The following is a 26,354-nucleotide window of genomic DNA, read 5'->3' on the forward strand; positions in this document are numbered from 1 at the left end:
ACAACTAAAATATTTATCTGTATTATACTTAAAACCAAAGGATTCAAATTTCTGTTTACACTATTGAATTTTAACAAATATTTTAAGTTGTTTTGTTGAAAAAAACAATAGTTTCAAAAAAATCACAAATCAACTGTGTAAAAAGGCTGTTTACTTTTAAGAGGAGGAGGGAGCGAGATTCCAAAGTTTTGTCCTGGAGGACAAAATGTTCAGGTGGAGTTGATCATATAACTTAGATGAGGTGCACGTTTTCAGATTCTAATCTGTTATGTATTGTATGTATATAGTTGGGTAAGCCCTGCTACAGTGAAACTAACCTTTAAGATGACCCTCACTGCCGGCTCCAACTGTTTTGAAGGGTGGGGTGTAGGACTGTTCTTGTACGCTTCGCCACCCCTTTTTTGCCCCCAGGGTTCTGCCCCCAGCCATTCACCTCTCCCATTTCTCCTCCACTGAAAGGACCCTAGCTGTTTGTACCGGCCATTGGGACCCAGCCTCTTTAGTCCCAGACCCTTTGTCAGCTAGGTCCTTTCAACGGAGGAGAAATGGTAGAGGTGAATGGCTGTGGGGGGGATCCTGGGGGCAAAAAAGGGGGTGGTGCAGGGTATGAGGAGAACAGTCCCATTCCATTTGGAGAGAAACTTTGAACATTCATATTTGGGTGGGGTTTTCAAGCATTATGATTGGTTAAGACCCTGTGGACCCAGAGTATTACAGGCATTTAATTTACAGGCATTTGCCTGCTCTTCCTCAGTTCAGGTTTTGAATCAATAAATGCTGTTATAGCTATGCTGGTCTGGTTCTCGCTTACTGAAGCCCACCACAATACAATCTGCACAGATTCCAACCAATACTAAGGAAGAATAATGGAAATTGTGACTCAAAAACACCTGAAATACTTGTAAAAACTACCAAAGTTTATTGATTTCTATAAAGCACCAATTAGTTGCTGAGACCTCAGAGGAAACTGCATGTTAGCAATGTCCATTTAAAATATTTTACTATAAGTTTTGTTTCCTGTTTGCTTAGTTTTCTCAGCTCTATTTGTAAGTGCCAGAGAATGAATATTGCATTTTTACATGCAAAGCAGTGGTGGGATTCAGCCAGTTCGCACCTGTTTGGGAGAACTGGTTGGTAAGTAGTTCAGAGAACCCGGTTGTTGGAAGAAATCTCCTTTTGTTTTTTCCACTTTACAGGGCTAATCCTATAAGGGAGGCAGGAAGGAAACATTCTGGTGTTGTTTCTAGCCTAATCTAGCCTAAACCCAATGTAATAAGGGTTAACTGGAGAGGCAGAAACTGCCTCTCCGGTTAACCCTTATTACATTGTAACAGCTAAGGCGAAGTGCCCATCGACCTGAGTGACCTTGAGTTGGCTATGCCCACCCAGTCACATGACCACCAAGCCCTACCTACCAAGATGGTCATTAAGGCAGAGAACTGGTTGTTAAATTATTTGAATCCCACCACTGATGCAAAGGAAGTGATATCAATCTCACAATTTTGATATGCTGTCTAATTTGAGGGACTATCTGTACTCCTAGCTGACTAGCTGATAAGAATGATCAGTCAGTGTCCTTTATATACTTTCAATTAAAGAATGTCGTCTTTTGAGATCCACAGACTGAGTCTTGCAGAACCTACTATATAAAATAAAATGCCCTGTGAGATTCAGGTGGCTCCAACCCTAATAGCATGAGAATGTAGGAGCTCTGTGTACATAATTAGTAGGACTTCAGCCCAACAAATCATGAGACTTTCAAAATAGCTCAATTACAGCAATTGGAAATGCTACAGCAAGCAGGTACCAGTAAGCAGGTACATCTCAAAATACTATGAAGCAACATAAACCTTTCCCTTATCTATTATTGGTGTGGGCCTCGAGGTGTGGCCTAATGGAGCCTGTCCATTAGGGTCATAATTCAAAACTTTGTAAAAAAAAAAGTACAAAGTAACTTTTGTAACTGTTTTGTAAAGGGCGAACATATTTATCAGTATTTAACTAGGGGAAACAATCTATGCATATATATTTTAATTGCATTCTTATATATGTTTTCTTTTTTCTCCATTTTAACTTGGAGAATAAAATTGAAAAAAACTCACAATTTTAACCTCTATTATAAGTATTTATTTATTTATTTATTTATTTATTTATTTATTTATTTATTTATTTATTTATTTATTTATTTATTTAACTTGTATGCCACCCACTCTCGGAAGACTCAGGGCGGCTTACAAATAAAAAGGGAAGTGGGGGATATAAAAATAAAAAACAACAATTAAAAATTCAACAACATTCATAACTTAGGATGGGGCTGGATGATTCAACAGCCCCAGGCCTGCCGGAACAGCCAGGTCTTGGTCACTTTGCGGAAGGCCGGAAGGGTAGTAAAGGTCCGGATCTCAACAGGGAGATTGTTCCATAGGGCCAGAGCATCTACAGAGAAGGCCTCCCGCGGGGGGTCACCAGCTGACATTGACCGGCAGATGGAATCCGGAGGAGGCCTAGTCTGTGCGATCTAATAGGTCTCTGGGAGGTAACTGGCAGGAGGCGGTCTCTCAGGTAGCCAGGTCCAATACCATGTAGGGCTTTAAAAGTAACGACTAGCACCTTGAAGCGTGTCCGGAGACCAATGGGAAGCCAGTGCAGCTCGCGGAGGATAGGTGTAACGTGAGTTACGTAGGCACACCCACAATCGCTCACGCGGCCGCATTCTGGACTAGCTGAAGTCTTCGAATACTCTTCAGGGGTAGCCCCATGTAGAGCGCGTTACAGTAATCCAGTCTTGAGGTGATGAGGGCATGAGTGACTATCCGAAGGGCCTCCCGGTCCAGATAGGGTCACAATTGGTGCACCAGATGAACCTGGGCAAAGGTCCCCCTGGTCACAGCCGACAGGTGATGTTCTAGTGTCAACTGCATATCCAGGAGAACTCACAAATTGTGAGCCCTCTCTGAGGGGCATATAATTTCACCCCCCAGGCCAAGAGATGGAATAGCTGGACCATCCTTGGGAGGGAGCATCAATAGCCACTCAGTCCACTCCGCCCGATCTCCTTCGGCGCCATCCGGGCCAACCACCCCCTCACTAGGCCAGTGATGTCAGTAGAGTCCAGGGGTTCTCCCACGTTCTCCCAAACCGCAGGCTCTCTCAGGCCTCCCAAGTCCCCAAGGTCCCAAAGTAAAGGCAGAAAAAAGGGGGGCGCCACCTGAGGGCCATTTGCCCCCCACCTGACATCATCCAGCTGTCCAAAACCATCAGGCCATGCCGTGCCCCTCCCGGTGAAATGCCACCCTTTCAGGCAGAACAAACGCCGCTCCGTAGACAGAAGCCGACCCGAACTTCAGATAAAAACGCTGCCAGCTAAGGCTGCCATCCATGGAGGGAGGGGGGCACCACCCAAAAAGCCATCTGACACCGTCGGAGTCCAGAGCCTGTCCAAGCCGCCTGGGAGTGCCGCCCTTCAGACAGAACAACGTCGCTCTGCAATAGAAAGCCAACCCAACTTCAATCAAAAACGCTGCCAGCCAAGGCTGCCAGCTGAGGCCACCATCCATGGAGGGAGGGGGGCGCCATCCAAAGAGCCGTCTGACACCGCCGTAGTCCATAGTCCGTCCAAAGCCACTTGGGAAGCATTTCTCCCAGCAACCAATCCATGTCATGGGTTTTTCTCACCCGACTCCACTCTCTTCGCAGGTCAGGGACTTGGCAGAAGCACAATCCAAGCAATTTTTTTCTCTCTTCCAGCCTGAGCGGCGAGCTCCGGCAGCCATCTTCCCCCGCACAGGTGCAATCAAGCGATAGATAGATAAGTACATATTTAGGGTGCATTCATGCCTTTGAACAGTCATTAAATGGCCATTTATATCCTAAGGGATACCTATACATTTAATGATTTAGCCTGAAATACATAGCTTTCTCAAGATAGTATCAGCCAAGTAGCAGTAGTTTGTATTGCCAGCTGTCAAATAAGGCTAAACCATGGTCTTCAGCAACCACAGTTTATAAAGAGGGACAGATTCCATTGCTAGTCCACAATTACTAATATAATGGAGAAGGGAGATAAATTGAGTTTTCTAGCTTTAAAAGTTCATCAAAACAAATGGTATTATAAGATACCTCCTCCCTTATATTAAACAGAGTATACTGTAAGTGCAGATATTGGAGAGCTCAATCTGTCAAGATTTTGTCTTATGAGTGTAAAACAATAAAGAATTTGGTTTAGAACAGGGGTGAAATTCAGCAGATTCTGACAGGTTCTGGAGAACCGGTAGCAGAAATTTTGAGTAGTTCAGAGAACCGGCAAATACTACCTCTGGATGGCCCCAGAGTGGGGAGAGAATGAGGATTTTGCAGCATCCTTCCCCTGCCACACCCACCAAGCCACGCCCACAGAACCAGTAGTAAAAAAATTCTGAATTTCATCACTGGTTTAGAAGTATTATTATCTATTATTCTTGGTTTTAGGCCTCACAGGTCCACATATCTCAGGACTACAGGATTGAGAATCTGTAAATGTTAATACCCCCCTCCCCCCGAAAAACTGAATGGCCACAGGTAGTATTGTAGAATCAAGTATGGTTTCCAGCTCTTGTCCTCTGTTTGGTCACATTGAACTTGGTCTTTTGAATTGGATTCTATGAATGAATGCACAAACCTTACTAAATGCAGGAATTTTATTTATTCTATTATCCTCTAGTTAAGGCTTTCTCTGTCATGGATAAGCTAAAAGAATATACTACATTTCCTCCCTATATAATGAACTACACATTCAAGAGATAAAATTTAAAAAAAATTCTGAGACTGGAAGCTATTTACTGACTTTAAATGATAACATATTTTTTTAACTGACATGAAATGATTCCTTGCAATAATTTTAGAAATAGACCATGAGAAATAATCACATCAATTCTGATTTTTAAAAACAAACCTCAGCCTCCCCACTTTCCCTTTAGCTCTATTAGACTTTTAATTTTTGCACAGATAAAACAATAACTCGATGGTGTGTGTCACGAGAAGAAAATGGAGCAGAAGATCTGGGTATTTGTACTGAAGTGTATGAAACTTCTTGTAAGATGAATTCCAGTTACCCTTCACAGGAAAAGTATACAGGCTTTGCTATGCAAAGTCAAGCACTTAAGTGGAACACAATGCTTGCCACACTGCTGCAACACAGGATGCCCATTTCATACATATTGTAATGCATACACATATTTATCTCCCTCTGCTGCAGATCAAACATCTCATGGGGACACAGAAAGGGTCTTTATTAGGAAAAAGAAAAAGAATAAGAATAAAATTAACTTTTCTAAATGTTCTCAAGTTTGGTATGCAAGATACCTGTTCCAGGTATCTTTAATTTGCCAGATGCCTGGAAAATTAAAACAAATCATCCAAGATAATTACTCTACTCTTAGGCTACAGTCAAGAAACACCAAGCTATATTCCTGGGTTGCTATCCCACAAAAGAATGATGATGTGTTTGAAGTCCTTTTCAGAGTTTCCGCTTCTTCTCTGTGATAGAATGGTAGATCTCCAGAGTCAGTGGCACAAAGTTCTTTTCTGAATTGTCCAAGAAAAATAGGGGCTCTGTGATGATGGTAGGGTCAAATTCTTCCTTTACCATCCGGGTTTTGCACTGCTTGAAAGTCCCTGTGATATCTAAGGCTTCCTGTGGTGAAAAGGAGCAAATCAATCAATAATTCCATTGCTCTCCTAAAGCACACTAAAGATGGCAGAATTAAAAGCATAGGAAGAAGACACCATTACTGTAAAAGACATGCTGCACTTTTTCCAGAGTGCCCATCAGTTATATGGGGGTGAATGATGGAATGGATGAAGAGAATTTCATTTGCACCAGATTGGTGAATAAGATGGAATACGTTCATTTTACTAGTGCAGGCAGCAAGCATATCATCGTCATTAAAAAATAACAATCTTTTAAGTACAACATAAACTTTGATATTATTGTTCAGTTGGGGTCTAAAAGCTGATTTAGATTAGAAAATGATAGAATTTAATTATCTTTCCAACAAAACTGCTAATTTGATAGTAGCTATGCCACCTTACTGGTATATATACTTTGCCTCATTCAGGCACAATTTGCTGCAATAGAGTGAATTCCATCCAGTGGTGGGTTCCAGATCCCGTTGCAACCAGTATGCTGCAATGGGGCCCGGTATCCAACATGTGCACATGTGTAGTGCGCATATGCATACTTACCGCCTGTGATGGTAAGTGGAGCATCGCACAGGCACCATACGCTCTGTGCACATGCGCGAAAGCTCTCATCGGCTAAAATACAGGTAAGGAGGTTGGGCCCTCCAGAACCGCATATAGGAATGGTGCCTGCTGCTCCCAGCAGGCACCAGTATGCCCGTACCCCACCACTGATTCCATCACTCAACTTGATAATTAATTAAACAAATATCAGCTTTATAAGGAGGCAGAGGAAGAGGCTGCCTTAGGCAGAAGAAGCTGGAAAATGCCAAGAGGCTGCTGGAGGAAACAGTAATGTGCCACATTGTTCTTGACAAATATAAGATGTGTGGACTTTAATTCCCAGAATTCCCCATTCAGCAATTCACAATTTTGGAAGTTGAAATTCCCACATCTAGATGTCAAGTTTGAGAAACATGTATTAAACATGTATTGGAAAAGGATTAAAAAATTGAATAGAGGCAATAACAGGAGTCAAAATAGATTGGAAACCAGAAGTTTTTCTACTAGGAATAATGACTGCAAAATATAAAAAAGAAATCCAGTATTTCATTTTACATATAATTATGGCGATGAGAATTGCCTTCGCTCAGAAATGGAAAAATAAATTAATACCAAGCGAAGACGAAATAATAAGAAAGGTTATGGACTGTGCCGAAATTGACAAATTAACAAAAGAAATCCAGGGAAAAGAAGAAACAGAACATTACCAGATATGGGATAAATGGTATAGGTGGATGGAGCATTGAAAAAAGAAACAGAAGGCTTTATTTTGGCAGCTCAAGAACAAGCCTTAGCCACAAACTACATGAAGGCAAAAATTCAACATGTTACCACCAATAGCTTCTGTAATGAGAAAGACGAGACAGTTAACCACTTGATCAGTGGGTGCAGCAAAATTTCACAAACTGACTACCTACAACACTATGACCATGTTGCTAAGATCATTCACTGGAAATTGCACCAAAAGTTTGGATTTGAGTACAGCAAAAACCCCATCAAGTTGAGAAGGTTTTAGAGAATGAGAAAGTCAAGATTTTGTGGGACTTCAGAATCCAGACTGACAGGCACTTGGCCACAACACACCTGACATAACAATAGTTGAAAAGAAAAAAGTATGGTTCATTGACATTGCAATACCTGGAGATGCACGAATTGAAGATAAACAGCAAGAAAAAATCACAAAGTACTGGGACTTGCAAATTGAAGTTGAGTGACTGTGGAAAAAGAAATCGTGTGTTGTCCCAATTGTAACTGGAGCCCTTGGAGCAATATCTAAAGGGCTACCTTGCTACTTGGAAATTTTAAATTTATCACACTTGAACATTCTGATTCCACAAAAAAACACCCTACTTGGAACAGCTTATATCGTCCGGCATTACCTTAACAGTTCCTAGGTCCTTGGTTAGGGCTCGAGCTGTTGAGCTACCAACCAGCCCCAAAGGCTGTGAATCTCACCAAAGATTAACCAAATAATAACAATAATAATAAACAAAAGATAACGCAGATCCAACCAAGGCGGTAGCAGGATCAAAACCTCACTCACGAATTCTAGCTTTCTGTTTTTTGATTGTTATAAATCCCATCAAAGTTTATTTACATTATATCAACTTATCAGTAAAACAACAAGGGAACAGGGAAGAGTCTCACCTGGATGCGAATAAAGTGAGGTATAGCATAGTTCGGCAGGTAATTATTGGTGTGTTCATATAACTGCTTTCCATCAAAGGATTCTCCTTCCTTTAATCGTATTGCTGCCATCCCAATCTTTCCTTCATGCCCTAGAAAATATCAGAATGGTCAAATATCTCTTCAGAAAGTCTGTTGGCTTACCTGAATGGCTATTCTCTGTGTGCTGTGGGAGAATCCAAGCATGGGTTAAATTTAGCCTATTAGCCTTGAGACTGAGTTGAAAAAAGTCTTGGCCATGCCTCTCTTGTCCTCTGGAAGTCAGTTTTTTAATGGGATGCAGCTGTAAGAAAATGTTCAATATGAGGGTAAGTATGTGTTGAAGATAGATCTGCCAAACACCCTGGAGCATCCGGACACAGGGCGGAATTGGATTCTCCCACAGCGCACAGAGAACAGCCATTCAGGTAAGTCAATGGACTTTCTCCTATGCGCTGCTTGGAGAATCCAAAATGGGATATACCCCAGCTAAGAATCACATGGGCGGGAAGAGTCCTGGTCCAGAATTCCGGAGACTGAGTGAACCCTTTTCAATACACATCACCCAAAGGATGCCTTTGGAGGAAGACTTTGTCCAGCAGGCTGCCCATAACCATAGAAAACACCTCTAGAGCAGCCGCTGCTGGAAGAATTGGAAGTGAGTTGGAAGCCGGACAAGAAGTTTTGCTCAGAGTTTGGTGGCGGCTGCAAGGACACCTGGCCCAGGGCATGGTGAGGCTGGGAGGCATGAGAGCTGGGGGTGGAGCAGGCGCTTGTGCAACCTCCCTGTCCAGCCTGGCAGATCTCCATGCATTGACCTAGGGGTTATCCCAAATGTGCCAAGCTGCGGGAGCTGGGGGGTGGGCAGAGTATCACATGGCTTGGCGCCTTAGGGATACTCCCTAGGTCAGTGAATGATGCTCTGCCCAGCTGGAGAGGAGGTTTGCTGGTTGGCTACTCGTGAGCATGGTCATCTCATGGCTGCTTCGCCCCTGAGGCTGTGCCTGGCTCTTCAGGAGGCCGCTTGCAAGGGAGCAGCCACCTGGCAACTCCCCCCTCCAGCCAGGCAGAACACCACTCCCCAACCTAGCAGTATTCTGAAGGTGCCAAGCAAAATGAGTGCCTTTCTTCTGCCCCCTGGCTCTCACGTCTTGGTGCCTTTGGGATACCGCTAGGTCAGTGAGCGGCACTCTGCCTCACCAGAGGGGGGGTTGTCCAGGGGGCTTATTTTCAGGATGGGGGCTTATATTTTTGCCCACCCCAAAAAATGTGGCAAGGCTTTAGTTTCAGGACATGTTGTATTTTCGGGAAAACACAGTAGGCAATGGCTGAGATTGCTGCTCATAGGCCAAAGAGATGCAAGCTTTGATCCAACATCTGATGGTGGAAGAAGGGACCCTATGACCCATCGTGGCCAGCTGAAAGGAGAAGAAGAGGGAATCTGACTTCCGGAAAGATGCTATGCATTTAATGTAGCAGCAGAGAGCCCTCCAGACGTCCAGCAGGTGCCATTTCCATTGCAGTGGATGGGACAGTGTAGGACAAAAATTTTAAAGTATGATTTCTTGGCCACAATGGAAGCAGGAGTTGACTTTCAGGATGAACGAAGGGTCCAACCATAAAACAACTCTGTCTAAATGAAAAATGCAGAGCTCCTGTCTGACTAATAGGGCAGCTAGCTCTGACACTCTCCTTGCTGAGGTAATAGTGATGAAGAAGACTACCTTCAAGGTCAACAGCCGAAGACTGATGGCTCAATGGCTCAAATGGCAAAGAAGTGAGGCCTTGCAGAATGAGGGACAGGTCCCAAGTTGGATAATGATGGACTACAGGGTACTAAGGTTTGAAGCACCCTTAAGGAAACTACAGGTCATGGGATGTTGAATGGAGGTATGTTCCTCCACTGACTCAAGAACCATGGACAACGCTGCAACCTGCCTCCACGGGGGGAAGGCACTAATCCTCCACCCATGCCAACCTGGAGAAATTCAAGAACCGGTGGGACTGAAACCAACTATGGTTCTTTTTCTGTCTGTGGCATCACCTGTTGAAGGCCACCCATGTAGCATTGTATATTCTGCTGGTAGAAGGATGTCTGGCCATCTGAATAGTCCAAATAACCTTCCAGAGAAATTAGCCCATTTCAGGATGTCCCCTTCAAGTGCCAAATGGCTAATTGCAACCACTGGGACTTTGGATGTAAAAGGGCCCCCTGGCTAAGGATTATCCTGTTGTTGGGAATCTGCCATGGGCAAGAGATGGACAGATTGACAAGGTCGGCATACCATGTTCATCTGGGCCAGTCTGGGGCCACAAGAAGTACCTCTGCCTTTTCCGCTAGGATCTTCTGCACGACCCTCAGAATGAGCGGTAGAGGAGGAAAGACATATAGGAGTTCCCTAGGCCATGGGCAAAGAAGAGCATTCGTTCCGTGGGTTGGAAATCTGGAAAAAAATCTCAGGAGCTGAGTGTTCATTGAGTGGCCAAACAAGTCCATCGTTGGCCGGCCAAAGCACCTGGAGAGCTCCTGGAACAAATCCGGGTGCAGTCACCATTCCAAATGGTCCATGGTCGATCTGTTCAGCTAGTCTGCTTGAACATTGGCCACCCTCTGATGGATAGGGTGTGAGTCTCTGCCCACTGACCCAGCCTGTCCTCCTTGATCCTGACTGATCTGGATTGAGTGCCCCCCCTGGCAGTTGATGTGGGCCTTCGTGCCCATATTGTCAGTGAGTATGAGCATGTGGTGGCCTGTTACTAACAGTTGGAACTGTTGAACTGCTAGTCATACTGCTCAGAGCTCTAGCCAATTGATGTTTTAGGCGAGCTCCTGTTGGCTCCACCGCCCTTGGGCCATCCGATTCTGGGAGTGAGGTCCCCACTCAAAGAGTCTGGCGTCAGATGTGACTGTGACCCAGCTCCCTGAAGAGACAGCCCTTGTGAATGGCAGGGGATGTCCACCACTGCTGCAAGCGTAGGACCCATGTTGGAACTCATACCTGCAGGTTGGAACTGCCATCACCGGCTCATTGATACAGCAGCAGGAACCACTGAAGGGATGTCAAACATCGCCTCTGTAACTGGCCTATCATCAATTTGATGCTGAGGCATCGTTCCTGGGACAGGGAGACATCACACATGATTGTATTTATTACAGCTCCCAAATGTAGAAGACTGGTATAAGGGAGCAAATGACTCTTGTTGAAATTGACCATGAACCCGTGTTGTTGAAGAACCTGAATCGTGGTCTGGAGGTCCTGGTGCGCCTTCATTTTGACAAAATTAAAATGACATCAAGGTAGCATTGTAACCTCACTGGAACTGACCTGAGGTGCGCCACTACTGCCGCAAGCAACTTGGTGAAAGTCTTGGGTGCTGATGACAGGCCGAACAGCAGGACTCAGTACTGGTAGTGCAGCCAACAAAACAAAATCTCAGGAACCTCTGGTGAGATGATCTTATTGAAACATGGAAATAAGCTTCATTGATGTCTATAGATGTTAGTAGGTCCCCTTGATGGATGCATCCCAAGATGGCTTGAAGGGACTGCATCTTGAATCATTTGTGCGCCAGATGGATGTTGAGCCTCTTTAAGTCTAGGATTGTTCATCACTACCACCACTGAGCTTTTGGGAACTAAGGCAAGGATTGAGTAAAAACCTAATCCCTCCTGGTCCAATGGAACTGGCTCGATGGCTCTGATATTCAACAGATGTTGGATCTTGGTTTTCATGAGACCCCTATGATAAATTGTCTGGGAACTCTCCAGACCCACAGTCTGAAAAACCCAGGCATCTGACGTGATCAACTCCCATTGGCTGGTGAAGTGTAGAAGCCGACTGTCAATGGAAGTATAAACTGAAGAGTCACTTATATTGACAGAAGGGCCTACTGCCCAATCCTCAAAAGGAATACTGCTGATGGAACTGCTGCTGTCTACCTCTGTCTTGCAACCCTAATCTATCCTGGAATTGATCCGATCCCTGAGAATAGGGCTGGTGGTATGGCTGGTAATTGAAGGAATGTTCAAGAGGCTGAAAGGACTGCCTACGAAAATAAGGTTGAGATCTGTGATCCGCCCATCGGTGTAAAGTGGGCAGGAATTTGCACTTATCCTTATTCTCGGTCAATATGGGGTCTAGGGCATCCCCAAACAGCTTCCCCCCTTTGAAAGGAGTGGAAGCAAGGCACCACTTAGAGCACAAGTCTGACTGCCAGTGGCATAGCCACAACAGATGATGGGAAGAAACAATGGAAGCCAAGGCTCTGGAAGTGAACTTGGTCACATTGAGCATTGTATCCGAGGAATATTCCACGGCTGCCACCAGTTTGTTAATATCCTGGTGGAGACAAATGTCCTCTGACGAAATCCTGGCCTGCAATTGATGGAGCCATACTAAAGAAGTCCGATTAAAGAAAGACGCAGCCATAGTCGTGCAGATCAGCCAGGTGGTAACCTGATGAGTCATGTGGAAAGTCATCTCTGTCTTGTAATCATCCACCTGAAGCCCCTCTCACACCTCTGAAGGGATGATGGTGGGCGAAGCTAAGGCGGCGACAGGAGCGTTCACTGAGGGAACCTGGAGCAGACCTTCTAATTCTTGCCCTGATCCATAAAGCTTCCTATCTGTGTTGTTGTGGGGGAAGGACCCTGGTTGGGTGCATTGCCTCTGCATTACATTCAAAAAGAGTTTTGGAGAGGCAGTTCTTGCTCAGGAGCTAATTTGGAAAACAGACGCTCAGTGGTGTCCAACCCTAGGGTGGCCCCAGTTGGAGCCTCCAATGTTTCCATGTTCACAGTGGCCTTGGCCTTGTACAAGAGGAACTTAAATAAGGCTGTGCGGAATAGGCCTGAGAATGAAGGCCTGTCGGGGGCCAAACCCTCATCTTCTGACAGCTCCTGCTCCCCTATCTCCTCATCTCCCAACAGCGAAACCTTGTTCTGTAAGGAACGTTGCGGAGAAGCTGGATCCCCAGCTAGACCTGATTGGGCCATAAGAGCAGTCCTTGGATGTAACACGTCCTCTACATTTGATCTGAGAAATGGCAATGGAAATTAGGTCCCTAAGCTCCTTTTGGAGAACCAGACTGTGACCATCCTCTGAATGGAGCCCTGCTGCAGTGGGGATGAAAGTAGCCTCAGGGGCAGAACGTGTTACCCTGAGAGGAGGGTCTAGACCTGCTGCTGATATGCAGGCTGGGAGATCAGGTCCTAGACCAACATCAGCCACAGAAAGCCCCTGGTGTCAGTCATTGTATGGTGATAAAGACATATAGGGGGAGAAAAAGCCCTTAAACCCGGGGATCCCCTTTCATCTACCAGTGAAGGGGGGAGGTTAGACTCTCTAACGATGGCCCTGGAGGCCCGCGTTGGCAAGGCCCTGTGCCTCCCTTCCATTCCCCTATCAGCCACTGATCTCTCGAAGCAAGACTTAGACTTGCTGGCTTTGCTGGCTTTGGCCCTGGTGGAAGGGCCCCTTGTGGTGACCTACCAGTTCTTCAGCTGGAAGCCTCAGTGGAGGGTGATTGGCTGGGGGATGGCAGTGCTGTACCGCTACTACCTGAGATCAAGCAATCTGCCATCTTGGAGTGCTCAACAAACACTAGGCTGAAGGCAAACTCCGTGAAGACTGCTGCCAAAGGATAAGCCTCTGCAAGGGCTGTAAATGTCCTTGGAAGTGCCACAGTACTCAGCATGGAAAGACTGAAGAAGACTGCGATGAAACAGGTGGGAAAGCAACGCAGAAATTGCTGGGGAACTGTGGGCAAGCGGAAAAGGCACCTCGGACTCCAAATAGCTCCGCCAGGAATTGATCAGGTCTCTCGCTGCCAAGTTAACAGTAACGTCAGAAGCAAAGGGTGTGAATTGCCAGGCACACAATTGAAATCGTGGAAGCAATGAGCAAGGGAGAAATGTCATGCAGCAGCAGTGAACCGGCTCTCATCATGTTAGCAACCGCCTCCCTACTACCAATGGAGATTAGCCCAAAGGTCGGGCAAAGTTTCCAGCCACTTAAGCTTCACAACTCAAAAATCCTTAGGAGCTATAAAATCAGTCCAAATAAAAATGGTGGTGGCGGTTCTTTCCGGCGAGCCAGGAAAAAACCCGTGCACTCACTTGTGGCTAACCTGCGAATTCCCAACTCCATATATACAATGCCATAAATTTAATTGAAGAATCCAAGATGACTGCAAATCTAATTTTAATCTAATTTTAAACAGACTGAGTTGAAGAAAGTCTTGAATACATCTCGTTTTGACTAGACTGAGTTAAAAATCTGGCTTCTGGAGGACAAGAGAGATGTGGCCAAGACTTTTTTCAACTCAGTGTCGAGGCTAATAGGCTGAATTTAATCCATGCTTGGATTCTCCAAGCAGCGCACAGGAAATAGACACAGGTTTGCACTGGAGGAATAGCAAGAGAAAAAGTGTTGGCTTAACCTTTTGCCTTCCAAATGTTTTTCTCATGTGAATTCCAGAACCCCTCATTAGGGAATTAGTAGTAGCCAATTCATTATAAAATGAAAAAATAAATACACAAAAACTTCACTCTGGTGTCATATAAAATAGTGCAAACTATAAAATAAGCATGTAAAATTGCATGGATATAATGGATAGCTATAAAAGTAAGCCAATTTGTTTATTCTACTGTACTACAGGAAGTCCTCAAGCTATGGCAATTTGTTTAGCAACTGTTTGAAGTTAAAAGAGCGTTGAATAAAGTGACTGGCTTTTTTAGAAAAAGAAAAAGAAAAGAGTGAATGTGAGCAAAACCTTTGGGAGATATGCCTGTCCTTAAAAAAAATCCAGACCTCAGAAAACAAAACAAAAAAAATATTTCTGCAAGAATCATTTGCCGGAATAATTTCTTTTGGCAGTGTGATTTTGGACCTTTTGTGGTATCTAGGCAGGGAGCTGAAGTGAAAAGAAGACTGTTGTCACTCAGAAGGCCTTCCTTTCTGTCCACACTGAGCTGCATTTGGGTGGGGGGGAAAGAGGTTGATCTGTAAAATCTCACTGCCAGAAATTGTAATTATATAATGTTGGCAACTCCATTCCAAGTTTTCCGAAAGGTTGTTGTTGAGAAGCTAAAACTAAAATACAGCCCATGGACTGCAAATTCAATATATCTGTTCTAAGAATTTAATACCTGCTCTAATATAATATACCTGTTCTAATACGAATTGTGTAGGATAACAACTACCATCCAGTAAGTATAACCCCATTTGATTGGGAAAAAATCTTACATAAAATTCAAGTTAGTATCAATGTTTCAATAACTAAATTACCCCAAATTAATATTTAACTGATTTGTCCATGTAAAAAGCTGGTTCAAATGTTTTCTTTATAAATCTTGACGCAATTGTAAAGGACAATATCTAAACTGATCATTCCGTTCAAATATGATTTTTAGCAAAACTAATTGCAAAAATAACACACACACACACACACACACACACACGCCCACACCACCTCAAATGTTCTCTAAAATCTGGCTACCAAATACAACCCTGCATTTTTATTTTCTTGCAACTACTATGAATTATAATAAAATGTAAAACAACAGAAAAAGATTGGTAACAATGCTTAAAGTAGCAACCTCTATTTCTGTCTCCCTTTGAAAATAAAAACAAGAACCAAGACATCAAACTTTGAAATCTTATCAGGTGTTGGTATATTTAAATACACCACCCCAGAAACATAGATATTCAATAACCATGTAAATCATTCATAATTATTCTGCCAAAATGTAACATCCATACAGTCTCCTTTCTGAATATTTTTATCTTTACACCTTTAAACTTGTATCCTTCATGCCCAGGAAACCTATTCTATAGCCCACTACTGCCACCACCATCCCAAAAATCTGCCTTATTCAGGCAGTTGGTTAATTTTTTTTTGTTAGACATAAAGTTAATGTTATTAAATTATGCTCTAATTTTTAGCTTCAGTTTTTAAGTAGTCAGCATTTTACAACAAATTACTTTTTTTACTAGCATATGTTATAAACCATTTCAAAAATACTTGAATTCACTATTATTATTAAAGAAAACAACACCTTATCCAATATTTGCAATGGGGGCAATGTCCCTAAGAATTGTGACTGATAGGTCATGCAATGCCTGTTAGGATTCTGGGCATTATTCTTTTACAGACACTAAACATAAACTTCTTAAATAATACATTTCAATCTACCTGGCACAGACACTCCATATACATTTGCTTCTTGAATAAATTCCAGCATAACAAGAATTGTCTCAACTTCTGTAGTAGCCACATTCTCTCCTTTCCATCTATAACAAGTGAAAAAGAAGTTATTAACCACCATTTGTTCATTTTATAACTGAATTTCCCCCCCAAAAAAACTTTATTACTAAAGCATGATTGTAAACCTTAGATGAAGCCCTTTCTGTGTTCCCTCATAATACCGGCCCCTATTTATAGCAGATTGAAACTGGAGACCTTCTGCTTCACAAGTTATTTCTTGATGTATTTTCCCTGTTTGAAATGCTATTATATTTCTTTGTCTTTCTAAATCTGGATACCACATTGACCTGAAGTTTGGTTTTTGGAAGCTTTTTGCTTATTTCTCACTAAAATTCTGCATGGGTATAGCATACATACATGTGCACACAAAATAAAATGAAAGGGTGGAAGGAAGGAAGGAAGGAAGGAAGGAAGGAAGGAAGGAAGGAAGGAAGGAAGGAAGGAAGGAAGGAAGGAAGGAAGGAATATATAATGTGACTCTGTACAGTTAGTGTTCTCACATCATATTCAGATATATGGAATGCAGTCAAAAGATTGCCCATTGCTGACTTTGGAATGCAGGTTCTGCAGTCAAAAGATTGCCCATTGCTGGGACTTCCTGGGGGCGTGGCCTGTTGCCAAGGAGGGCTCCATCGAGCTCCTCAGAGATCTGGTCTGTATATCTAAATAAGATCATAGATAGCACCCCTTTTTGGCTAAGAAAGGGGCAGGGAGGATAGTTCCGTAGGCTAGGGTCTATTCGTAAACCACAGCCTTTTTCTCTTTTTGGGCTGTGGAAAGAGATTAGATCCAGCCGGAGCGGAGCTTTTATCTCCAGCCAGTTCTTCTCAGCTGCCTTTTTTTTTTTTGGCAGCCCCAGACAGGCTAGCCCCCCCCAGGACAAAACAAAGTTTTTTCAAGCTAGAGTTGATACGGGCGGGTCCCACCCCTGTGAGATTTATGCTTTTATTACTATCTTAAATACCAGCACCATTTGTCTTAGAGACTTCTTTGTCTAAATGGACTTCAAAATGGCGATTTCTCTCCGTGGATGATTGATAGTGGATGTACTTAGCCGGTTTTATCTTCCTGCAGACCGCTCCTTAACAAAATAAACTCTTCTTCTTTGGAAATAGAGGGGAGCGAAGCGCTGCTTACTTGTTTATTTATTATGGCACCCAGGTCAAAGAAGCGTCTTGCTACAAATGTGTCTAAAGAATTTAAAGAATTTTTACTGGAACCACAGCCTTTGTCTCCTATGCCCTCTACTGGAGAATTTTTAACACAGGAATATCTCTTTAAAATGTTTAATGCCTTTAAACAAGAAATTAAGGAATTTGTATTGGAACTATATGATGATCTAAAGTCTAAAGTTAATCAAATGAAGGCGAATACGTTTGCAGCCGTGTCTGCCCTGTCAGATTACTCTGCTGAAATAGAGAACAAAGTGGAAAGTCTGGAGAAGGCTAATTTTAATTTGACTACCAATATTCAAATTTTACAACAAAAAATTAGAGACAATGAAGAACAGCTTATGATGATAAATTTTAATAGGAAGGCATTTGCAATAAGAGTCAGAGGATTCCGTGAAAAGGAGCAAGAGAATTTGAAACAGACCTTTGCTGAAGCCTTCAGCCATGCGCTGGGAAGCCCGGGACTTAACTTTGATTGGCAGATTCGGAAAATCTATCGCCAGAACTCATTGATAGCGGAACAGCGACAGCTCCCGAGGGACATAATTATACATTTCTCTACAAAAGAATCTAGAAATGCGATTGTACAAAAGTTTCATAATAACAGTCTCCGAGTTGACGGCCAGGACCTGATTGTTTTCAAAGATATTCCTTTTCAGATGCTGAAAGCAAGAAGGGACTACACCTTTTTAACTAAGGAGCTTAGGAGTCAACAGATTCAATACAGATGGGAGGCCCCTGCCGGTATCACGGTTACATTTGAGAATCAAAGATTTCGTCTTAACTCTGTTTCGGAGGCTCAAGATTTCTATTGTAGGACTCTGAAGGCGGGACTTCCTGACGCGCTTGGAAGAGAGGAGAGACAAGCGGAAGGAGAAGGCAAGCGGCCGGCCATGTGGCTGCAAGATGGAGGGGGTAGCCCCTCCTCCCTTGGAGAAGCAGAAAAACGGAGATCGAGAATTTAGACATTTCAAAATGCTTGCTAAAGTTGAGGACTGAATGGGGGTTTGATACCTCTCTCCGGTAGAAAAAGCGGACTAATTTTTATCAGAAGGGAAAGCTGGGTGAAACTACTTTGAGCTAGATTTTAAATTAATGTTAGCATAAATTTGATAGTGGTAAACATCAGACAAGCAAGGGATGAGGGTAAAATTTACGTTGTTTAAAGCTTATTAGAACAGAAAGCCGGTTGGGATTATCTTAAGATAAGTGTAAAAAGAATGCGGAATGATTTATGTTGTTTAAACTTTGTTAGAAGGGACTACTTTAAAATAGAAGGTTAACTGGCTCTTGCTGAAAGTATTATTTGAATACAAGGAATGATCCATGCTATTTAACTTTTATTTGAAGGGAAAGTTGGTTGAAATCGCTCTGAGCTACATTTTAAACAAATGCTAGTATAAATTTGATAGTGGTAAATATCAGACAAGTAAGGGATGAGGGTAAAATGCATGTGGAATGAACTACGTTACTTAAATCCTATTAGAAGAGGAAGTCGGTTGGAATTATCTTAAGATAGAAATTGATTCCTGTGTAAAGTAATATTTGATCTACGCTGCTTAATTTTACTAAGAAGGGGAAGCTTGGCTAGATTATTTTGAATTACTGTTTGAAAAGGGGGTTAAGAAAGATCATTTACGCTGTTTAAATTTTACTAGAAGGGAAAGTTTGATTACTCGTCTGTAAAGTTATATCTGAATATATGGCATGAACCACGTTGCTTAAATTTTATCGGAAGGGATCACGAGGTTTAGGAAGAGGAACGGGAGAATCTACAGAAGGTTGGGGTAAATAGCAAAGAAGTAAGAGACGAGAATAAAATACAGATAGAATGATTTATACTATTTAAGCATAGATAAAGATGGGGGGCTGAGATCAACACAAAGAGTGGTTTCTCTTTTTTTTCTTTTCTCTTTTCTTTTCTCTCTTCTTTTTTTTCTGTTTTTCTTTCTTTTGATATATTACTTTTATTTTTTTTAATCCATATGTATACAAGATATTTTAGACAGAAGGTAGTGCCAGGTGTGGGCCCTGGGAAGTCGGGAGGATTAGGGATGGGGATTTGTGGGGGGTGGGGTGGGGGGGTGTTAACATAGTCTTAATAAGAACAAGAATGTATTTATATACGGCGGTTCTTTTTTTTTTCTTTTTTTTTCTTTTTTTTTTCCTTGGTTCATTTTATCAGATCAAACAACACTCGAATAAAGGAATACACCAAGGAGGGAGGTAGAGGGAAAGAAGAGGGAGGAGTAAGGAAGGAGTAAGGGGAATGTAAGGAGGGTGTCCGGGGAGTAAGGGGAGAAGGAAGGTTTGAGGGGAAAGGGAAGTAGGAGGGGAGTGTTAGAGGGAGAAAGGAAAGTTGGAGTGGGTAGATGGGGTGTATGGAGGATGGAAGGGTTAGGTGGGGTTGTGAATGATGAGTTGTGTTTCCTTTTTATTTGTTCGTTTTATTCCCTTTTTCTTTTTTTTTCTTTTCTTATAGTAAATACCCTGTATATAAGTGATTGCAAATGGAATGTGAAAAATGAATAAAATATATTTAAAAAAAAAAAAAAAGATTGCCCATTGCTGTCTTTAGCTGCTCCTAATTCCTAGGCAAAACACACACTGGCCAGTTGGAATAGAAGTTTTAATATATTGCAGAATAAAAAAGTAGCAGACAGTCAGCACTGTCTTATTTGCCCAAAAGAGGTGAAAAGGTCAGTTTTAGAGTCTAGAAGTTAAGACACCAGGCCAAAAATCAGGAGTCCATACATTGTAAACCTGCCTTAACTATGAAAGTCATCTGGGTCACTTTAAGCCAGCCATTCTCTTTCAGTCCAATCCTCCTCATGGGGTTTTTTTTGGGGGGGGAGGAAAAGGAAGATGTTTTAGGTATGTCCGCCATCTTGATTTATTTATAAAAATGCTAAAAAGGTGAGAGCAAGCAGGGAATGGATATCAGCTTTTAGTGTCTATGGGACTCACCGGAAAGTATCTCCCACTCGGTCCTGGAAGTATATAAATCCATCGTGGTCTTGCATCATGAGGTCACCGCTATTAAAATACCTGTCTCCTTTCTCTAGGACATCCTGGAGAATCTTCTTCCTTGTTTTCTGATAATCTCCTGCATAGCCATAGAATGGAGTCCTCTCAGTGATCTTGCCTACTAGCAAACCTGTTTCACCTGCAATTAGGAATCAATTAATCAATTAATATTCATTCTCGAGCAAGCACTTTATTTCCACTTATTTCCCTTTGGATTTTCCAGAAAACATTCTATTTTTTTTTAATTAAAAAAAAACAATTAAAGATTTATTTTTTTATTTAATTTGGTAAGTTAATAAAAACAACTTTGCCATATTAATTCGACCTATAATATATGTATGTGAAAAATGTTTCTAATTCTCAAAAGTAATAAATTACATTCAAGCAATTGCTTTTATGTGGAGAAAAGCATAGTTCTAGAAAAGTGAACTTAATGTAGCCTTCTTGTCGATAGCTCAAAACGTACGAAACTTTTTTCTAATTGATTGATGCAACCCTTTCTATTGAAAGGATAGCTCTTACTTGATTCCCTTTGTTAAACTCATGAACTCTAAACCTCTTCAATTTACGACCAAGGTTGAGCCCAAATATTTCTGCTGCTAAGTGAGAGATTTGATAAAATATTTTGCCTCATTTTACAACCTTTCTTGCCACACTTGTTAAATGAATCATTGCAGTGGTAAAAGCAATAATACTCAGCCCTCACAAAGGAGACAAAAGGGCTGCCCTGTATTTTTTGCTCTCTGCCCCAACTGTAGTGGAGGAAAAAATCCACAAGGATCATTTATTTTTCAGTGAACAGAGGCATGAAAAATAAAAGAGCAATAAAGACATTATAAACATATTCAATTCTTTTAAATCCATCCAGGTTAGTAGTCACCACATGAGTCATATTAACGAATGAATAGTGTACAATTGGAGTGGGGGGACTGAACTACACTTGATCTTTTGTGGGGATCAAGAAAACAAAATAAGACCATTTATTATACATTTTAATAGCATCTTTATTTCCCATACATTTAATAGTTCTATATTTTCACACGGAAAGACTTGAGATTACGGCCAAGTGAACTTATGTGCTGCATAGGTGGGAAAATTAGGATACATTCTAATGTGCACAACTGGCCTGGGGCTTTTGTATTAAAAACCCAAGCTCAAGAGTAATGTTAGTTCCAAACACATTGCTAAAAAGCAGCCAAGGCTTTGCTGGATGATCAGTCTTTCTGTCACTTAAGTCACTTTCTGTCATTTAAGATTTGGTAGCACCTTTTCTAATTGTGAGTTTAATTCACTTCATTGGATGCACAGAGCATCCTGGGAAATTAAAACGCTCTGACATCACTTGTCCTTGTTTTGGCTTATGTCTATTAATTGTTTTGCACAAAGTTTACCTGTTTATTTTATGTAGAACCCACAAGGTAAACTCAGACATCAGTTTCCTTCTGACTTTCGCCATCTCAGTCTAACATAACCAATTTCTACAATATCAGTCTTCACATGGAAAAAAAAGATATGGTAATGATCTGGGATGTTTTGGTTGTTGCAGCTATTGAAAATCAACTCGATGTGCACAGAGTTGTTTATATATTCGCAATGCTTGTAGAGAACTTATGACAAATCAAAACACTCCCTGTCTAAGTCAATAATTGAGCACAGATTCAGCTGATCATTGCCTGATTAGCAACAAGGGCTTCTCTCTCCACCGCTTAAATCCACAATATGTAAATTCCATTTTTCCTCCATAAAAGAAGAAACTGAGTTTTGTAAATTTATCATCTGTAATCTCCAGAATACCATATTTTAATCTCTTTTCCCAGGCATGAAATGCAGCCTTCGTGTTGATATCCCAAGAGCTGGGAGGTAGAATGAGTCAGATTTCTCCAGATGTTTCACATAACCACTCCCATGAAACTGAACTTGCAACTCATTCACTGCTGTGATCAAGTGACTGTTCTGGGGAAAACTCATATGTGGCATGGAGACAATCAAAGATTTAACCCTCAAAGATCTGACCACTGGCACAGAGAGGAGAACCCGTTTCATCATTGGAAGTAGCCCATAACTTTGCTTTTGTAAAGTCAAATTCATTGCCAAATATAAATTTTAGTAACATACCTGGGGCCACCGGGACACAGTATCCTTTTTCATTCCTCACAACCTCATTCTGGTCAATATCATATTGAATTAGTTCAAATTTTGTCATCTTCTGCATAGAAGAATAGACAGAAATTGGTAAGAGCCACAAGACAGAAATTCTAAGCAACTTCAGCAGTAGGTCACAAAGAACCCCACAACTCTTAGGGTGCCCCTTGAACAAATGTTTCCAATTTGATGCCTGCTAAATGATAGGATAATTATATTCTGTACTTTTATCCAAAAATTAAAATTAATATAGGTGGGTAACAGGGATCAAATAGAGACCTGAGATATAGTCCTTATCACATCATCCTTCCTGACACTCAGACAAAATTGGACCTTCAAACACGCTCAAAAGCTTTGAAGAGAGAGCATTTGGAGCTAGAGTTTGTCTATAGCACTGTGCAACTTCATCTGAACTCAATACAAGGGTGGTCTGGAATGAGAGCTGGTTTGTCCACTGATAGTCTTTTGAAATTTTGTAGCAGTGAAAAACATTGTTTAGTTTTCTGGTGTACAAGGATCAGAGAACAAGAGATTTGTACCACCTGCTGCTGATCAATAAATTTGAAGCCTTTTTTCTTTTTTCATTTTTATGGATGACATAGATCAAGGATCCGCAAGACAACCATTTTACTACACCAACAGAATAATTCATTTGCCCCCCTCCCCACATGTATATATTGGCCAGATGATGTCACTATCATCTAGTACATTGTCCAATTGTATATCCTCTTCCACCATAATCTTTCCCTGCCACCTAAGATTGCAGGGGGGGGGGTGTTCCTCAGAAATTTGCCCATCTCTCTGATTACCTGAAAATGCAAATATACCTCATCTCACTCATCCCTGTAATATTGGTGATAATCTTTTATGAAATTTTTGGAGGCATGATAACTTTCTGTCCTCTAAGCTTTTGCAGGATTTTGTATGTTCTCATATATTTTTTTTGTGATAAGTTGAAAGGTCTGAACAATATTTTTTTTTTTACCGTAGTCCCACAGATTACTTTAGTTGTTCTCCACACAGCGATGGAGAACAGAGCTAGAAATCAAGTTAGCGGAGGGTTGTGGCTGCCCTGGGTATGGGGGGTGGGGATGGGGTCTCAAAGTAGACAAATAAAAAGAAGGGAAGAGAGCAAGGAAGGAAAAAGAGGGGAAGAAAGAAGAAAGAAAGGAGAATGAAGAGGAAAGGAAAAAAAGAAGAAAAGGGGAAAAGGAAGGAAAGAAGAAGCTAATAATGAGAGGGAGTGAGGGTCTGAGATAACTTCTGCCTTAGCACAGCCACTAACAGCCCTGCCTTTTGCCATCCCTTGTCCCCTCCTCCTGACCTCTCCTGGTGGTTTCCCATCCTATCACTGAGGATGCTGTGGTTACAAAGCCGGGTCTCCTCACAAGGAGAGGGAGTAGGCCTCCCTCTGACCCACATACTTTGCCCTCCCGTACACACCAAGAGCAATCTGGCCAAGGAGAGCGAACACAGCAGCAGTGGGAACTGCCAATGCCCACCATGGCCATAGCCACCACAGCCAGGGCCGCCGCAGCCACACCCACCCGGGCCCCTGAAGTCGATCACAATCCTGATGCGGTCTAGAGTGTCTAATACATTAACCACTTTCTGGGATATTTTTACGGCATTAAGAGTTTGCTTTCCATTAAGCAACTGCTATGTAAACATTTTAGACAAAGTCATAACTGACAAAAATCAGATTACTTTTATCTTTATCCCACCAGATCTTTCAAGAAAGTGTATTTGGAGAATAAGCAATTTTTGGCTGAATCTAAGGCATCCAAGATGGAGTATTTTCCTTGACTAGGCAAAGCATGTTTTCCCCCAAAAGATGGGTTTACATTGTTTCCTATATCTTGTGAAACTGCGATACTATCAGGAAAAGAAAAAAAAAGAAGATCCTCATTCAGAAGATTGAATTAATTTCCATCTTCTACTTTCCTTCTAAAGCAGGGCTGTCAAACTCCCATGGGCTGGATGCATCATGTCACGATCACCACCGCTTCCGCCTATTGCAGCCACCGTTTGCCGCCAGCGATAGATGGCGGCAGCAATTGGTGGCATTGGTGATAGGTGGTGGTGATAGGCAGCAGTAGTAGCCCCCACCAGCTGGAATGGACCTAAAATGGGACATGCAGAGTATGTCTGGGTGTGCAGAGGCCAACAATAGAGCATGCAGAGGCCAAACACGGGGCATGTAGAGGTCGAAAATGGGATGCACGGAAGTGACGAAAGGCAGTGGCAATGGGCAGCAGCAATCCTCATAGCCTGGAACAGCTGATCGGCAGTATTCTGGGAGGCCGATCCAACTGCCAATCAGCTGCTCATGCTAAATCAGACTGCAATAATGTGCTGAAGCTGACCAGGCTGTTTACTGTTTTGCTGCAAGGATGCTAGCCAGATGAATACCAATGGATGCTGGGAGGCAGATTGTTTTATTGTTGTTGTTTTCCTCACCAAAAGGTAGGTGCATCTTAGGATCCAGTGCATCTTACTGTGCAAAAAATATGATATGTTTTTGGAAAACAACTGGCTAACCCGATCTGAAGGGTTTCAAACTAAACTAAAGGGTGGAGTAATAAGGTCATTGATGAGTAATACAGTGGCAAGTAATAAACTGAACACAAAGCAAAACAATTGGAAAGTGATTAGATTAATAAAGGGGCAAAGGAAAAAGGAAATTGAACTTAGGGAGACTATCCAATTGTCTCAAATAACTCTATACAAAAGAACAAAGTACTCTATAGGTAACAAGCAAAACGAGCTGAGTGTCATAAGGCAGTGGTCCCCAACCCCCGGTCCGCGGACCGGTGCCGGGCCGCGGAGTACCTGGCACCGGGCCGCGCAGCGGCCGGGGGCCATGATCCCTGCAGCTGGGCGCCGTGGCTCTCCTGCTGCGCCAGCCGCTCCTCTTCCAGCCGCTCGCCCAGCGCGCAAAGCTCCCGGCAGCGGCGCCACAGCTCCTCGAGGCGCCGGCGGCTCTCCTGGTTCTGCGCGCGCAGCTTGCGCAGGTCCTCTTGGCCCAGGCGGCCCCCTTCCAGCTCCTGCATCGCCCGCAACTTGGCCTCGTATCGCTCCAGGCTCTGTGCACAGCTCCAGCTCACCACCAGCGCGTAGTCGGAGGCCAGCTGCCGCTTCTCGGAGCGCCCTGCCCGGAGGACGCGCGGGGCAGACAGCAGCGCTGCTGGCCGCTGCTTGCGCGCTTCCTGCAGCCCTTCGTGCTCGGCCAGGAGCTGCTCCAGCAGCGCCTCCAGAGCGGCGCAGTCGGCCCACAGCCCCTCCAGCTGCTGCTGCCGCCGGGCCAGCTCGGGCTCCAGGCGGCGGAGATGCAGCTCTCCAAGTTGCGCGCTCAGCCTCTCCAAGCTCTCCAACTCGTGGCGCAGCGCGTCCCGCTCCAGCTCGCCTTGAGGTGATCTCAAAAAATAAGCTAGGTTGGATATGACTGGGATAAGATTTCCAGATGTTGACTTGGCTCAAGTCACCGGTTCCTTTTTCTTGCTGAATGAAAACTCCTGCATCATGGTTGTATGTAGGATGTATTTAGAAAAATTCAAGATGGGAACCATCTTGGTTTTTATGTGATGCAAATAAAAGAATAAATAGGCTTTTAATTTCATAGTCATGGCTATTACCTTGACATTTTCGATGTCACTCTGACACCCTTGTCCCAGATAATTTGGTGAATGGACAGAGAGGCTACCAGCTAGTAGTAGGCTGGCTTGAATGCACTTACTAAGAAAGGATTCACAGTGAATTCAATGAATAACATTTTTGGGTGATCATCAATCTGATGGGAGCTATATATCTATTGCAGCATTTACCTGCAAATTTAAAGGAAGTCCAGAAAGCGATTGC

At 42.8% G+C, this 26,354-nt stretch overlaps 1 protein-coding gene across 2 annotated transcripts in view; it reads right to left on the bottom strand.

Annotated features, from left to right (window-relative positions):
• Positions 1 to 4,662: 4,662 nt before the first annotated feature.
• Positions 4,663 to 26,354, bottom strand: part of LOC116523026 (very long-chain acyl-CoA synthetase-like) — a 39,889-nt gene continuing 18,197 nt past the window's right edge. For both annotated transcript variants that reach the window (XM_032238178.1, XM_032238177.1), the window contains 5 exons: positions 22,470 to 22,560; positions 20,295 to 20,493; positions 16,084 to 16,181; positions 7,870 to 8,000; positions 4,663 to 5,671 (listed from right to left, as the gene is read on the bottom strand). In XM_032238178.1, the coding sequence (XP_032094069.1) occupies positions 5,495 to 5,671; positions 7,870 to 8,000; positions 16,084 to 16,181; positions 20,295 to 20,493; positions 22,470 to 22,560 (696 nt within the window). In that variant the 3' untranslated portion in view covers positions 4,663 to 5,494. The remainder of the gene's footprint in view (positions 5,672 to 7,869; positions 8,001 to 16,083; positions 16,182 to 20,294; positions 20,494 to 22,469; positions 22,561 to 26,354) is intronic.

Source organism: Thamnophis elegans, chromosome Z (genome assembly GCF_009769535.1).
Source record: "Thamnophis elegans isolate rThaEle1 chromosome Z, rThaEle1.pri, whole genome shotgun sequence".
Taxonomy (NCBI): domain Eukaryota; kingdom Metazoa; phylum Chordata; class Lepidosauria; order Squamata; family Colubridae; genus Thamnophis; species Thamnophis elegans.